Below are 14,622 nucleotides of genomic sequence, written 5' to 3'. Positions count from 1 at the left end.
TGGTGTCTCGATAAACTGAGCAGAGGCTAAATCCTTTCATGGCGCGACTATTGAGTTCTCGCAACTACATGATACCGAAGATTGCATATTGTTGCATATTTTTCATAATAAACTTTGGAAGAATCCCAAATGATTGTATGTTCAGATTCAAAAAAGACCTACTTGATCACCTCCTGTCGTTATACTACTAACTCGACTCACAATTTTTTTGTTGACATGAGTTATTTTCTTAAAAATGGATTTACTCATTCTATGGCTTATTCAAGAATAGTATATCAGGACTGATAAAAGAAAAATAGGCCCTAAACCTGCCTTTTATCTGTTACAATAAACATGTTCAGAGCGGGAAAAAATGAACATATGAATTATCCGAGGCCTTCGATATGACCAGAAGTGACCTAAAGCTGAACTGGATGGGGGAACATTAAACACCATGACTTGGACTCAACCCAGTGCTCTCGGAATTAACTCGGTGGTGAATTGAAAATGACTCGAGTCAAATTGACTTGGTTACAACCATGTCACCACCCCATATCAGTGTTGAGATGACTTGACTCAAGTCACCTTTTTCGTATGACTTGACTCAACTCAAGTCACTTTGCTAAAATGACTTGACTTGACTCGAGTGAGTCAAAATGTGCAATGACTCGTGACTCGAAGGTAGTGACTTGAACCCAACCCTTTATTTGTACACTCGCAATGAATTTCAGACCCAAGTCTGTAGATACAGTATGTAATGAAACCTCAATAAGAAATATGCAACGAATACCACTGTAAATATTATCAAGAAGCAAGCAACAAAACCATAGAAAAAGTCACAAAGAAATAAGCAGCGGAACCACAGTAGAAGTCACAGAGAAATAAGCAATGGAACCACAGCAAACGTCATTGAGAAATCAGCAGTGGAACCACAGTAAAAGTGACCGAGATATAAGCAATGAAACCACAGTAAAAATCATTATGAAACAACCAACGAAACCACAGTAAAAGTCATTAGTAAATACGCAACGAAACTACAGTAAAATGTCCCCAATAAATATATAAACATCAGAATTTACATCTGGGTACATAGCATGCAATAAAAATCAGGATCAGGTATCTGCTGTCCCGGGCAACAGTGCTTGTGCGTCTATCGACCACAGCCGTCACAGGTCACACGCATCCTGGAAACAAGTTAGAATCAATATACCTGACAAATGTAATCTCGTAATTGCATGGGAAAGATGTGGTACCAATTCAGGGTTGTAATGACTCGAGTCACGATTTTTTGATGACTCGACTTGACTCAAGTCATTTTCTCAAAATACGGAAATGACTCGACTCGATTCAACCTGTGTATTGACTCGACTTGGACTCGAGTCATTGCTCATGACTCGAACCAAGTCATATGACTCGAGACTCAGACGGCAAAGACCGACATTTCATTGTAATTTCAAAGAATAGTAAAGTAACCACCTTATTGGGATTTTGTCTATTTGAAAATGCGACCAGAAACGGCTAAATGTGAGGAAAGTTAGTAGCCTATACAGTCAACACAATGACTTGGACTCGGACTCGAGTCCTAACACCATGACTCGGACTCGAACCTCTGCTCGATGACTTGGACTTGACTCGGTGGTAAATTAAAAATGACTCGACTTGACTCGAGTCAAACTATAAAAGTGAGATTGACTTGTGACTTGGTTACAACCCTGCGATGGATCAAAAATTGCAAATTATCTCTGGCCCTCAAATCTTCAGCCGATAATATATCTTTTGCTGGCTCAACACTTTGATCCAAGCTCTACGTATCTTGGACATTTACATGAATATCCGCTTTTTCAAAAAATATTCATGAACGTTCAAAATTTGTTGCTCGAACGCATCATTGGTCCCCACTCAGTAGGTCCAAAGGCACACGAGTGACACAACCATGGACCCTGGGACCACCTTCAAGAATAAAATAGATTATTTGATTATATCAACTCAAATGTTGGGAGTAAAATCACGTTTCGATTTACGCCCAAAATAACAAAATTATTGGCACATACATATTACCCGTTAATCGACATTTTGACTTCGAATTACCTCGACCTCGTTATAGCGATAAAGCACCACAGGAAACTATTATTTGCAGCCTCTATATGTGTAGGCGTGTTTCTGCTGTTAAGTGATTAGTTGATTCAAACATTTTGCTTGATTTGGTTATGGTACCATAGGCCCCCCACCATATAAATATTGTAATTGAATTGAAAATAGTCGAGGATGGTATTGAATTAAAAAAGATGTGGCATTATATACCCTGATACAAGCCCTACACTTCCCATTAAAAATAATGGCTGGTTTGTTAGTGTGAAGGATTCGGCACTTCTTCGATGGCAGTCAGACATCGAAAAGTGTTCACCATGATCACCGATGAATGTTTTCCATGAACACGAAAAAAAAATTATAAACGTCAAAATATATTTTTTTTTGTGCCTTTCGAAAGACGAATGTTAGGGTTGGGGTGGGGGGTATTAGGGTGGGGGGAAAGGGGGATATTAGGGTTGTCGGAGGCGATATTAGTGTTAGGATTGGTGGATGGGGATATTAGGGTTGGCGGAGGGGATATTAGTGTTAGGATTGGTGGATAGTAATATTAGGGTTGGGGTGGGGGAAAGGGGGATATTAGGGTTGGCGGAGGGGATATTAGTGTTAGGATTGGTGGATGGGGATATTAGGGTTGGCGGAGGGGATATTAGTGTTAGGATTGGTGGATGGGGATATTAGGGTTGGCGGAGGGGACATTAGTGTTAGGATTGGTGGATGGGGATATTAGGGTTGGCGGAGGGGACATTAGTGTTAGGATTGGTGGATAGTAATATTAGGGTTGGGGGAGGGGGAGATAGCGTAGTCGTAACGATAAGCGCCCACCAATCTGGCGGACCCGGTTCGATTCCCGTCGGAGGTTTATGTGGGCTCCTCTTCCCTCGCCGTTGCCGCTCTTACGGAGACAAAAAAGACCAACGAAAGAAAGCACTCACAAGGAATGGAAAGAACTAGTAGAAAGGACCGCGGCTTCAATAAGATCAACATCGAAATGAACTGCGACATCGGGCACGGCTTCGATAAGATCAACATAGAAAAGAACTGCGACATCGGGCACTCTAGACCGAGGTGGAAATTAGATTAAAAGGATCGCAACTGCATGCGTGTCGTTCGACATCCTCCTATCTGCTCATTACATCGCATTTTGTCTTATCGCATGTACATTGTGTGTGACTTGTTCAGATGAAACATATAACCCAACGATTAATAATATGATATTATTACTATTAGGGTTGAGGTGGGGAATGTTAGGGTCCATTCATTACATTCAGCACCAATTACCATCCGTTCAAAAGATACATATTTTCCAATTGCCAAGACAGAAAGTATCGAATCTTTCATTCGAGCACGGGGTTAGATCGTTCTAGTTCATTACAAAACTGATTCAAATATAAGCGAGTGATTAATATGATGCCTATTGAATCAATAGGTTACGTCAATTCACGCGGAGTCATCATTACAAACGATGGAAAAACATAAGCGGGTGAATTCAAGCCTGCAGGCTCGTGCCGCTAGGACATACTTTGCGATAGGTGATGCTGGAGCAAACTGATGATAATCAGTATGTTGATATTTCATCCTTTCGAATACACGAAAAGATTGCGATTGAACGAAAAAATTGGAAGGTATTGAAACGATATTTAGTAGTCGTTGAAACCGGACATTCGGACACCACACTTCCTGTAGCCATAAGACAGTGTAAAGAGGCACTTACGTCGTTGTAGTTTTGTAGGATGGGCAGTTGGACACTGAATATAAAGTAACAGAAGTGATGGGATGATAGCCTAATGAAGTGGCATGTTTCGGAATGATGGGCCGATATATCAAATTGAGATTTGAATGTGGACGTTCTTGACCAAGTTTGAAGTCGCTACTTGTACTACTTGAGTAGCAACGTTGATTACTCTTATCACCGCTACCCATAGTTGAATGTCTTCTCTGTCACAACTCAAACATATAGGTCGCTAAGGGAATAAATTCTGGTTGCGATCGCATTAGCGCGATCGTTAAACATTTATGTGATATTTGTTACATATCATCCAACAATGTCCTATGTAGCCTACATTTTGTATATTTTCAACGTCACTGTGTTGGGTACCACAGGTCCACAGCCAATGATCCAGAAACGCTGAAAAGTGGTTACGGCAATACGGATTATTAATTATGAAGACGCTCGACTAATGCACGGACAGGGTAGAGCGAGTTAAAGACCATATGATGCCCATATAAACTACGTTTTCTACGTCCGACACACAGTCAGAGTTCAACAGCTTATATATCTTGACTTCAATAGCTATTCATGTGCATTACGTTAATTATTTCACTGAATACTGTTTTTGGTCTCTACGTTTTCAACTTGAAGTTCACATTAAACACGGTTTGTTCCTTGTATAGGTGGAGAAATAGGCGAATAGTATTATGATTGAGGAAAGCGTTCCGCAAAGTACTTCATTTTCCCATATCAGCCCACGCCCGCCATATATGATAGGTTTGTAGATGAACGTATAGTCAGAATAACGATTCGTGTATTGTCAGACCTGGTGTCATAGGTTCACGGCATTGAATAAATGTTGAGTATTGCGAAATCGAGAGACCCGTATGCCGAGTCAACCGGAGGTCAACGCAGCTGCTAAGACAGATTGCTATATTGGTGACCCTGACATCGCACCTGAAATCCATCTAAAGAGAATTACATCACTCGGTATCGCCATGCAATTTCAACGCGTATACTTGCAAATTGTTAATTGCTGTATGGAATCGACACGATCTCTACTGTGTATACTTCACAATATTTTGAAGAGTAGTTTTGCCTACTGGTAGTTCAGAGACGTCCAGCCAGATAATTTTGAACTTTCAATTTGCCGTCGAGAAAATCAATATTATTAGGTTGGCAATGAACATTCCAAAGTCCCGTTCACCAAGACATACCGCGCCTTTATCGTGTAGCACGCAATAGACATTAGAATTGACCGTAGCGGTAGCCCAATTACGTTCTATCGACCTAAATATATTATGGACGTATACTATAGATAAGTTTGAATATGTCATTATGCAATATTGGGTTGGCTAGTGCCAATTTTCTGATGACATTCGTTTTCTGTGTGTCACAATGGATTCCGATGAAGATCATCATTCTTCGAAGGGTATATATCGCCTTGCCTCAGTTGGTCGTTCACGTGCTGGCAGAAAGTCCGGTCCACTATAACATTATTAAGGTCAATCTCTATCCCAGCGATGCAAGCCTATATAATCTTGATTCCATTATAGATAATTAACTAACATACGGTAGGTCAGTTATCTCTAATTCCATATGGTCGTGTTAACCATGAATGCGTGTATTGACTTCACCTCTCGATTCGAGACTTTCTATCTATATGTAAAATATATTCGATATTGAAATACGCCGTGGAAATAAGTTTGGGAAAGACATCGCTAAAAGCCTCGAAGGCCATCCCGACAGTCGTCAAGAACGTCCACATTCAAATCTCAATTTGATATATCGGCCCATCATTCCGAAACATGCCACTTCATTAGGCTATCATCCCATCACTTCTGTTACTTTATATTCAGTGTCCAACTGCCCATCCTACAAGGCTACAACGACGTAAGTGCCTCTTTACATTGTCTTATGGCTACAGGAAGTGTGGTGTCCGAATGTCCGGTTTCAACGACTACTAAATATCGTTTCAATACCTTCCAATTTTTTCGTTCAATCGCAATCTTTTCGTGTATTCGAAAGGATGAAATATCAACATACTGATTATCATCAGTTTGCTCCAGCATCACCTATCGCAAAGTATGTCCTAGCGGCACGAGCCTGCAGGCTTGAATTCACCCGCTTATGTTTTTCCATCGTTTGTAATGATGACTCCGCGTGAATTGACGTAACCTATTGATTCAATAGGCATCATATTAATCACTCGCTTATATTTGAATCAGTTTTGTAATGAACTAGAACGATCTAACCCCGTGCTCGAATGAAAGATTCGATACTTTCTGTCTTGGCAATTGGAAAATATGTATCTTTTGAACGGATGGTAATTGGTGCTGAATGTAATGAATGGACCCTAACATTCCCCACCTCAACCCTAATAGTAATAATATCATATTATTAATCGTTGGGTTATATGTTTCATCTGAACAAGTCACACACAATGTACATGCGATAAGACAAAATGCGATGTAATGAGCAGATAGGAGGATGTCGAACGACACGCATGCAGTTGCGATCCTTTTAATCTAATTTCCACCTCGGTCTAGAGTGCCCGATGTCGCAGTTCTTTTCTATGTTGATCTTATCGAAGCCGTGCCCGATGTCGCAGTTCATTTCGATGTTGATCTTATTAAGCCGCGGTCCTTTCTACTAGTTCTTTCCATTCCTTGTGAGTGCTTTCTTTCGTTGGTCTTTTTTGTCTCCGTAAGAGCGGCAACGGCGAGGGAAGAGGAGCCCACATAAACCTCCGACGGGAATCGAACCGGGTCCGCCAGATTGGTGGGCGCTTATCGTTACGACTACGCTATCTCCCCCTCCCCCAACCCTAATATTACTATCCACCAATCCTAACACTAATGTCCCCTCCGCCAACCCTAATATCCCCCTTTCCCCCACCCTAATACCCCCCACCCCAACCCTAATATCCCTGTCCACCAATCCTAACACTAATATCCACCAATCCTAACACTAATATCCCCTCCGCCAACCCTAATATCCCCATCCACCAATCCTAACACTAATATCCCCTCCGCCAACCCTAATATCCCCCTTTCCCCCACCCTAATACCCCCCATACCCCAACCCTGATATTACTATCCACCAATCCTAACACTAATATCCACCAATCCTAACACTAATATCCCCTCCGCCAACCCTAATATCCCCATCCACCAATCCTAACACTAATATCGCCTCCGACAACCCTAATATCCCCCTTTCCCCCACCCTAATACCCCCCACCCCAACCCTAACATTCGTCTTTCGAAAGGCACAAAAAAAAATATATTTTGACGTTTATAATTTTTTTTTCGTGTTCATGGAAAACATTCATCGGTGATCATGGTGAACACTTTTCGATGTCTGACTGCCATCGAAGAAGTGCCAAAGATTCTGCCAGTATGCATTTGTAGACAAATTCGCGTACTGTAATCATAGTATTATCTCAGATAATTTTTCAAGTATTTTCGGTCCCACTGTCTCATCGGTACCACATCTCCCCTACCCATTTCATGTTTTTTTATTGGGTTTGGACCACTGCATTCAATGCAATAATCTCCCAATTCTTATTCATCTGCATGCAAAACATACTACGTATTTAAAATGGTTTCAATCCAACATTGACTAACATACCCGTCGCATCAAGCAAGATTTGACCAAACTGCTCGCGGTAGCTTTCGCAAGCTCGTCGAGAATGATCAAAATCCAAGTTTGCATCGGGTAGAGTTCGGCGGCCTATTACGTGAAAGTAGATTGCAAATCAATTTTCTCAAATCTCAACACGTGAACGCATCACAAACCTTCAAAGCAAGTACTCCACAATTTCATCCATCTTTTTGAACATCAATCCTGGTCTTTAACCCTGAACTTCTCACAACCGAAGATCATTTGGAGTATACTTGTGTTGTGTAGAATTTTGCAGAGTAATATGGAAACGAAATTTTAGGTGTGTCTTGAATACGATCTCAGTGACGCGAACTGTTGATTTACCACAGCATACGTGAAGTGTAGATACAAAGGATTTTGCAGCTGTTTCAGTCTAGTCTAGAATCAATCACTAACTAACTATGGGCGTGCTAGAAAACAATAAAATATATTGTTACTACACGTCACATACTGTAATCTTCTTGCGGATGTAAGTTCCCAGCAACAAATCATGCAGTACGGTATCTGTAGTAACGTGACTGACGATCTGTCTAATACGAAACGTGTATGTTCTCAAGCAGCCAGATCTTCAGTGTCGACCCAGCACCGAAGCACACGCGATGTCGTCACAGCGTGTACGGTACAGTCAGTGTACAGGTACACACGAAACAACCATCAAATCACTTGCCCACTGGCCAATGATACGACATGCTTTGCTTAGATTTAGCTGCAGAAAACTCCTGTTCGAGCCTCAACCTTCAAATCAATCCCTATTCTCAACATACCAGATGCCGAACGCCGTATAGCTACTCGGCGTCTGAACAGACACCAAACGTCGTACAGCTACTCGGCGTCTGAACAGACACCAAACGTCGTACAGCTACTCGGCGTCTGAACTGACACCAAACGCCGTATAGCTACCAGAGATGAGCGGATTTGAAATTTATATGTCCTAATCCAATCCAAATCCGAACCTTCAAATCCAAATCCAAAACCTAATCCATAACATTTTCATATTCAAGTCCATGTCCAATCCTAATCCGATTCCAACTGGAAATTCAGAAAAAAATACTAATTTATGCAATGGAGGGATTCGAAAATGTTCTTTCACAACTAACGATTCACTTGATTAAAGATAATCTAGTAACCATAAGTACATTAATAACTGATCTGAATAAAGTTTGTCGCCATTCGCCACACGACATTTCAATCTCCCAGAAAATAGATAAATCCAATCCAAATCCTAATCCGTTCTGAAAAAAATGTCTAATCCAAATCCAATCCAAATCCGACAAAATTTCACAAATCCTGTTTTTTCAAAACCTAATCCTAATCCGTGCTCATCTCTGGTAGCTACTCGGCGTCTGAACATAACAGACGCCTAACGCCGTATAGCTACTCGGCGTCTCAGAAAACCAGACGCCAAACGCCGTATAGACATTCGGCCGCCGCGCGGCGTTTGGCGTCTGGCGTTTGGCCTCTGAGCGGGTTTAAACCACTGAGCTATATAAACCCTGTTGCATATTTTTGTGGGCCCGATTCCGGACGCTCGTTGGCGCCAACTAGCAGATTTCAAAATGAGGTGTGATCACATTGTCGATCAATATGACGTCACACCAGCAAAGCTTTGTCTTTCGACTAGAGGTGGTCACGATCCGGTTCAGGAGTGTATGGTTGTGTGTTGTAAGTTGTAACTAGAGCAGAAGCCACATTTTTTCAGCCCGTCCCGCTCAAATAAACACTGATCTTGGGCCTACCGTAGGGTAATAAATGCAACTTCTGGGGGCTTACTATTTGTATCTGGTTTCTATATGCATCTGGTCGTTAAATGATTTGAATTAATTATGTCAACAATATTGGTTCTTCCATGTATTACTGTATAATTTTGATCCTCTCTCCGCCCAAGTGTTCGGAGTTAGCGGTACAGCTGGTGGAATATGATGACTTCGAAAATGAAGGAAGCGTAATATTACATCGTTAAGTCATGTTCATGTCATGCCTACAAGATTGTTTATCAGCCTAATTCCTAACACCCCCAGGTTTAGAACTACTATCTTTGAATAAAGCATCCAAACGGCCCTAACCGATTCTATAAATATACCGTTATCTCGTAATTGCGATTACAATTGGACTTATTCTTGTAAATGAATGTTATTTTGATTTATTTTTGATCGTAGTTTTTGCGAGGGTGGTAGTCCCATATTAAAACCAATATATGCTGTACTAAATCGCGCGCAGCGCGAAGAAAAATTTCATGCAGCATAAATCTGCCCAAAAATACTGTTGATTATGTTAATTTACGTAAAAATTATGAGCTTTACTTCAAGCCTTCAAAATTCCGGACATTTAGGCATATTTCAGAAATTCCTCCCGGACGCAGTTTCAACAGTGAAATTCCGGACATGTCCGGGAAATTCCGGACGTATGGCAACCCTAACATAGATGATATGCGGAAACTGGAAATCGCCAAGTTTATGTATCAGTTCCACTGCGGTCGTTGTCCCGAATATTTCAATGACTTTTTTTTTTAATTCGGAATCAGAAGCGCACAAGTAGGCCTACAACACACGCGCGTCCACGTCGTCCAAATATCATATGATCGACCGAAAAGATCATCGCTCCATCGAAAATGCCGGACCCGATGTGTGGAACAGTATCCCGCCGGCCATCCGACAGTCGACGAGCATGTCCAGGTCCACATTCGAGTCGAAATACAAGCAATTACTACTGAATGAAGATTAGTCCATCCTCAAGATTACCGGACCACGACTGACCTATCGATTCCGCCTTCCATGACATGCCACCCATTTCTGGTTGCTTGCTTTTTTCTATACTCTCTTCTTTACTTTTTATTCAGTGTGCGTGCATGCCTCCTCTGTACATCGCCTAGGCCAAGGTGGGTGTCTGATTCCACAGACTACTACAAATCGCTTCGACACCTTGCTATCTTTTCATTGTATCGTATTTATGTAGTGTATTGAACTGATAAAATTGCTAATAAACCAATGATGATTATGATGTGCCCAAAATATGCAAATTTTCACGAATTTAGCCAAATTACTTTTCCATCCCATATAGAAATCCACACTGTATCATATAATAAGTTATAGCTATAGCCAAGAAGTCAACTGAATTGTTAGGAAAAAGGTAGGCTACTGGTATCGATATAGGCAGATGCTTTCACCCATTTTTGGTTAGAGGATGCACATCCGAGGATATTTCAGACACATTGATGCCAACTGCAGGATAATGCAAGAAAAATAAACATTACATTTACTATTTTCTATAGGTCCAATGCCCCATTCAGCTTATCCAGAGTAACTTGAAACTCCTATAGGCTCGATAATTTGGATCGAAATGAAGATCTTAGGGATGGCAGGCGTAATGATGAAGATTTTGAAATCGAAGATGATTAAGAACTAGTCCATATCAACACAAGTTAAATGATCTGACATAGGCTTTGGGACTTGGAAGAGAAATATTAGGAACTTTAGCATCCTTGCGAATTGAGAAAAGATTACTTGGCAAGAGAGCAAAGATATAGCCTATCTGACTTTCGATCATCCCAGCAAACACAGAATATATTGCAGATATATTTGGTATATGACTCAACTACTTCAAAATATATCTAGTCATATGTATTGTTTATATAAATCTGTCGACACATTTGCACATATATAGGACATCTTCAAAGATACCTGTATGACATTGTCATGATATCTTGCTTGACCCTAGATGAACCCTGACCCTAGGTGACCCCTGACCCTGGTTGGGTACCTGGACCTGCCACATCCTGCACTGCCCTTATCAATGAAGACTGACTGATGATTTTACAAATCATGCATGGCTTTGTTCGTGTATTAAATCAGCACAGAACTGCGCAATCACTTCAGCAAATATTGCTGCCTAAGCATAAGTTCGAAATCGTTGTCGGAATTGTCAGACTCTGTGATGACAGCTTTGCTCCTGTTATCTTCTTTATAGCCACCCTATAACATAAATGAGTAAATTACTACAATTGATTATTATCACTGTAGAACAGAAGTCGTTGTGTGTTTGGTTGTGGGTAAAATGGGATGGTGATCTGAGTTACATTAACCAAAAGACCTCAAGCCCTCTTTCAAAAGCGACATGACCTTTACTTTTACACTGAAGATATAATTAACGCAGTTACGCTTTCAAGATGAGAAACCAGAACCTGTTCAAGTTCAATAATGCCTGTCATTATAGTGAAGATTTTCATGCTATTGGCGTCATGAAGACGTGCTGCTGGGAACGGATTTCAAAACCTATCGTTTGGGCACCGGGTGAAGATTGTTCTTTACATTATCATTTTATTATTAATATGGTAATAGTTGCCTGTGAGAGGGTGATGTGATAATGATCGCTCATTCCATGTACGGCATAGTAAATATATGCAGTGGTTCGCAAACTGGGGTCTGCGAGACAATTTTTATGACTGCAAAGTACCTTCCAAAAATTCACACGATCCAGAAATTTTCGAATATTTTAACTCCCAGAGTATAAAATTTTTTAGACAGGTTATTGTCTGAACCAAAATCGAAGTTGCTTAAAATTATTTTGTAAATCAACATGAAGTAGAGTTATTCAAATTAAATTTTATTCTCCCCGTGCGAGACAAATGCGACCCGCGGAGAGAAATTGTCACGTAAATTTTCTCGTAAAGTTTGGGGACCACTGATATACAATGTTCTGAAGATGAGCGGCAAGAACAATTCACTTATAGTCCACTCATATCATAAAAGACACAACTGTCACACCACACAATCATCAAACTTAATAACAAAATTACCTTGCAAGATCCAGCAACAGTTAGAGATCTTGCAACCTGATCTTTAGTTCTTTTATCTGGGATCTCGAGGTCAGGATGAGCCGATCTGCATGCTTCTAAAAAGAGATATAATTAGATGAATATATCCACTGTCCAGTCACAGTCATGGTATATTATACTTCAGCCATCAGACAACGAACAAAACTCGTCAACAACTAGAGTACTAAAGTAGATAACTTTGCACATCAGTGACGACATATGACGTCAAACGATTAAAATGTTGAAAAATCGAGGCTTTGGCTCAACTTTTTTTTACGTTGATTACGTTCAATTTCCGTCAATAACCGTTGATAACTTACGTCTAATAGTCTTTTCAAGTGTCACTCTTGCTTTTTTGACCCTTAAGACTAGGATTTCCATACTTTCTCTACAGCTATGCTGGTCATCATATTTTCGACAGTTTCCGGCAATTGTACACCCCGGAATCCCATTAAAGCGGCTACCTGTAACAACATTATATTAGTGGTACACAATACAGATGGTACTGCCTTGCATTAATGGTTTGCACCAGAATTAACAATGACATTTATGGGCATTCTAGATAAAACCATCCACACCATAAATTTCATGGTCACGCTCATCAAAGGCTTGGTTGACTTTGCGATTTCGCAATAAATCACATTGGCAATTCAATTTTGGATAATAGAACTAATTTCGAGAAGGACCCCTGCTGTGTCTGAAAATGATTCCTTGGTGTCGGCGGACACCCCTGATTTAGACTGTCAATCGCTTTGTTCGAATGAGAAACAAAAACATACCAGTTCAGACTTTGCCGTTGTTCAAAGGTGTTCCAGCTGTGACAAGGTTTCACAGGGATCTTCAATTATATCTTTCAGCAAAATTGGGGCACTCGATTGAGGTCTTTTGGAGTAATTGTCGATATGATGTCTGAGGAAATCCATCATCTGGTTTTTCTGCAACTTTATGTCTTTGATGCACAAGCTAAAAAGGATTCGATTACAAGGAAGTTGGATTGATCTTTCTATATGATAAACTTACCATTACTTTATGACAGGCCGCGTTGTTGATGGTCAAAATTTTGTAGTTCAGCGATGATTTCAAATGAAGGAGCATCTGAAAAACAGCGAGACTTTATTCTCAAATTCGAGAACGCATCAAAGTGCTAGGAACTTACTGCAGGACTTAGATCTCTGGCCGTTACATTCAACGATGGGATTATGCCATTCTTGAACACTCTTTTCGCTAATGATGGCAAACTTGCATTGCGAGCATCATTGATATCACTCCTGCTTGCCAGAATCATAAGATGACCGCATTCTTGAAATTGGCATGTCTTGTATCTGAATACTTGGATTACGTTTCTTCCTTGCAGGAAAAACATCATCTACAAATTATAAACGTTTTACATATATATATACCATATTGCACAGAATAAAAGGGTATACCTTGACCATCAGTTGACGCCGAACTATTCAAAAATTGTTTGTTCCGCTGACGTTTTCGTTTTGGCCCCTGCGCTTCATTTTCAGTCCAGACTATGACAAAGACGTGGGCAAGCCACTACTCCCCGCAACTTTTATTATATCACTAAAAGCTACGTTTCGTACATCTAAAACAGATGGATAATGTAGATGGCAAGGTAGGCCCACTTGGAAAACAGTACGCTAATTCTGAGTTTAAAACTTACTGGATGAGCATTTCATCTGTATCTTTTATACAGAGACCAATTGCGATTATCATATTATGGTTGCTTTTTGTTCTTGGCCTTACCGTGCTATTTGCATTCTTACGCAACCACCAGCCATGCAATTCTATTATAGATACAAACAATTTCGCACAATTCACAATTCATAAGATATAAGCTAGGAATCAATGAGATCACTTCTACATCGGTTTTCCAGCTTTTATGTATTACAGCAACAGCAACCGGTTGTTCTTGTTCAACAAAAAGCACAACAGCAAATGATTGCTCGATTTATTGATAGACTAATACCCACCTATAATTCATTTACAGCGAATTCTTCACTATGATTATATAAGAAGCATATATAAATTACCTTGCACAGTGAAGTTTTCGGTATTCTTATATAGAAATATGCTTGGATTAGCCTCGATTAACTGCGATTTCCCTGAACGCTACTAAAACCAAAACGACAACGATATCTGCACTGCAAGCCGCCATTATCAGAGCGCTTCTGTCTTTTGTCTGGCGGTTTGAAACCTGCGCGCCGAAACGGGTGTTCGCGTGGGGAGAAAGTGCCTCAAGCCATTGAGTCACTCGGCTACGACGGCTAGACGGCTACACTACGGAGTACGGAGTAGATCCGGATTCTGAATTTGCTTTGATAGTCGGATTGTAGCAGGATTTTTCTATTGAACTATCAAA

General features: G+C 40.5%; 1 protein-coding gene and 2 long non-coding RNA genes across 8 annotated transcripts; 1 reads left to right on the top strand and 2 right to left on the bottom strand.

The window, feature by feature from the left end:
• Positions 1–702: 702 nt before the first annotated feature.
• Positions 703–8,328, bottom strand: LOC145448014 (uncharacterized). Of its 2 annotated transcripts, XR_013917775.1 has the most exons (3): positions 7,579–8,310; positions 7,412–7,513; positions 703–1,163 (listed from the first exon to the last, which is right to left on the bottom strand). It is a non-coding gene; the product is annotated as an uncharacterized LOC145448014 (long non-coding RNA). The 2 variants fall into 2 exon arrangements; XR_013917774.1 differs by lacking the exon at positions 703–1,163 and having other exon boundaries at positions 7,063–7,513; positions 7,579–8,328.
• On the top strand, positions 2,159–6,678 carry LOC145448016 (uncharacterized). Its single transcript, XR_013917776.1, has 2 exons — positions 2,159–2,628; positions 6,505–6,678. It is a non-coding gene; the product is annotated as an uncharacterized LOC145448016 (long non-coding RNA).
• A 2,937-nt stretch (positions 8,329–11,265) lies between the features above and the next one.
• LOC145448676 (uncharacterized) lies at positions 11,266–14,548 on the bottom strand. 5 transcript variants are annotated; one of them, XM_080327147.1, is made up of 7 exons: positions 13,682–14,548; positions 13,411–13,620; positions 13,275–13,349; positions 13,034–13,217; positions 12,575–12,718; positions 12,237–12,328; positions 11,266–11,412 (listed from the first exon to the last, which is right to left on the bottom strand). In XM_080327147.1, the coding sequence occupies exons 5-7, from the start codon at positions 12,633–12,635 to the stop codon at positions 11,308–11,310; spliced, it is 258 nt and encodes an 85-aa protein (XP_080183273.1). In that variant the 5' UTR covers positions 12,636–12,718; positions 13,034–13,217; positions 13,275–13,349; positions 13,411–13,620; positions 13,682–14,548; the 3' UTR covers positions 11,266–11,307. The 5 variants fall into 5 exon arrangements, with proteins under 5 accessions (XP_080183273.1, XP_080183270.1, XP_080183269.1 ...); XM_080327144.1 differs by having other exon boundaries at positions 12,237–12,331; positions 13,682–13,839; XM_080327143.1 differs by having other exon boundaries at positions 11,266–12,331; positions 13,682–13,839.
• Positions 14,549–14,622: the final 74 nt, after the last annotated feature.

Source organism: Botryllus schlosseri, chromosome 10, assembly GCF_051294905.1.
Source record: "Botryllus schlosseri isolate E-star chromosome 10, Bs_hap1, whole genome shotgun sequence".
In the NCBI taxonomy this organism is placed as follows: Eukaryota; Metazoa; Chordata; class Ascidiacea; order Stolidobranchia; family Styelidae; genus Botryllus; species Botryllus schlosseri.
The sequence above is the reverse complement of the archived record's forward strand: the minus strand, read 5'-3'. Positions and strand labels throughout refer to the sequence as shown.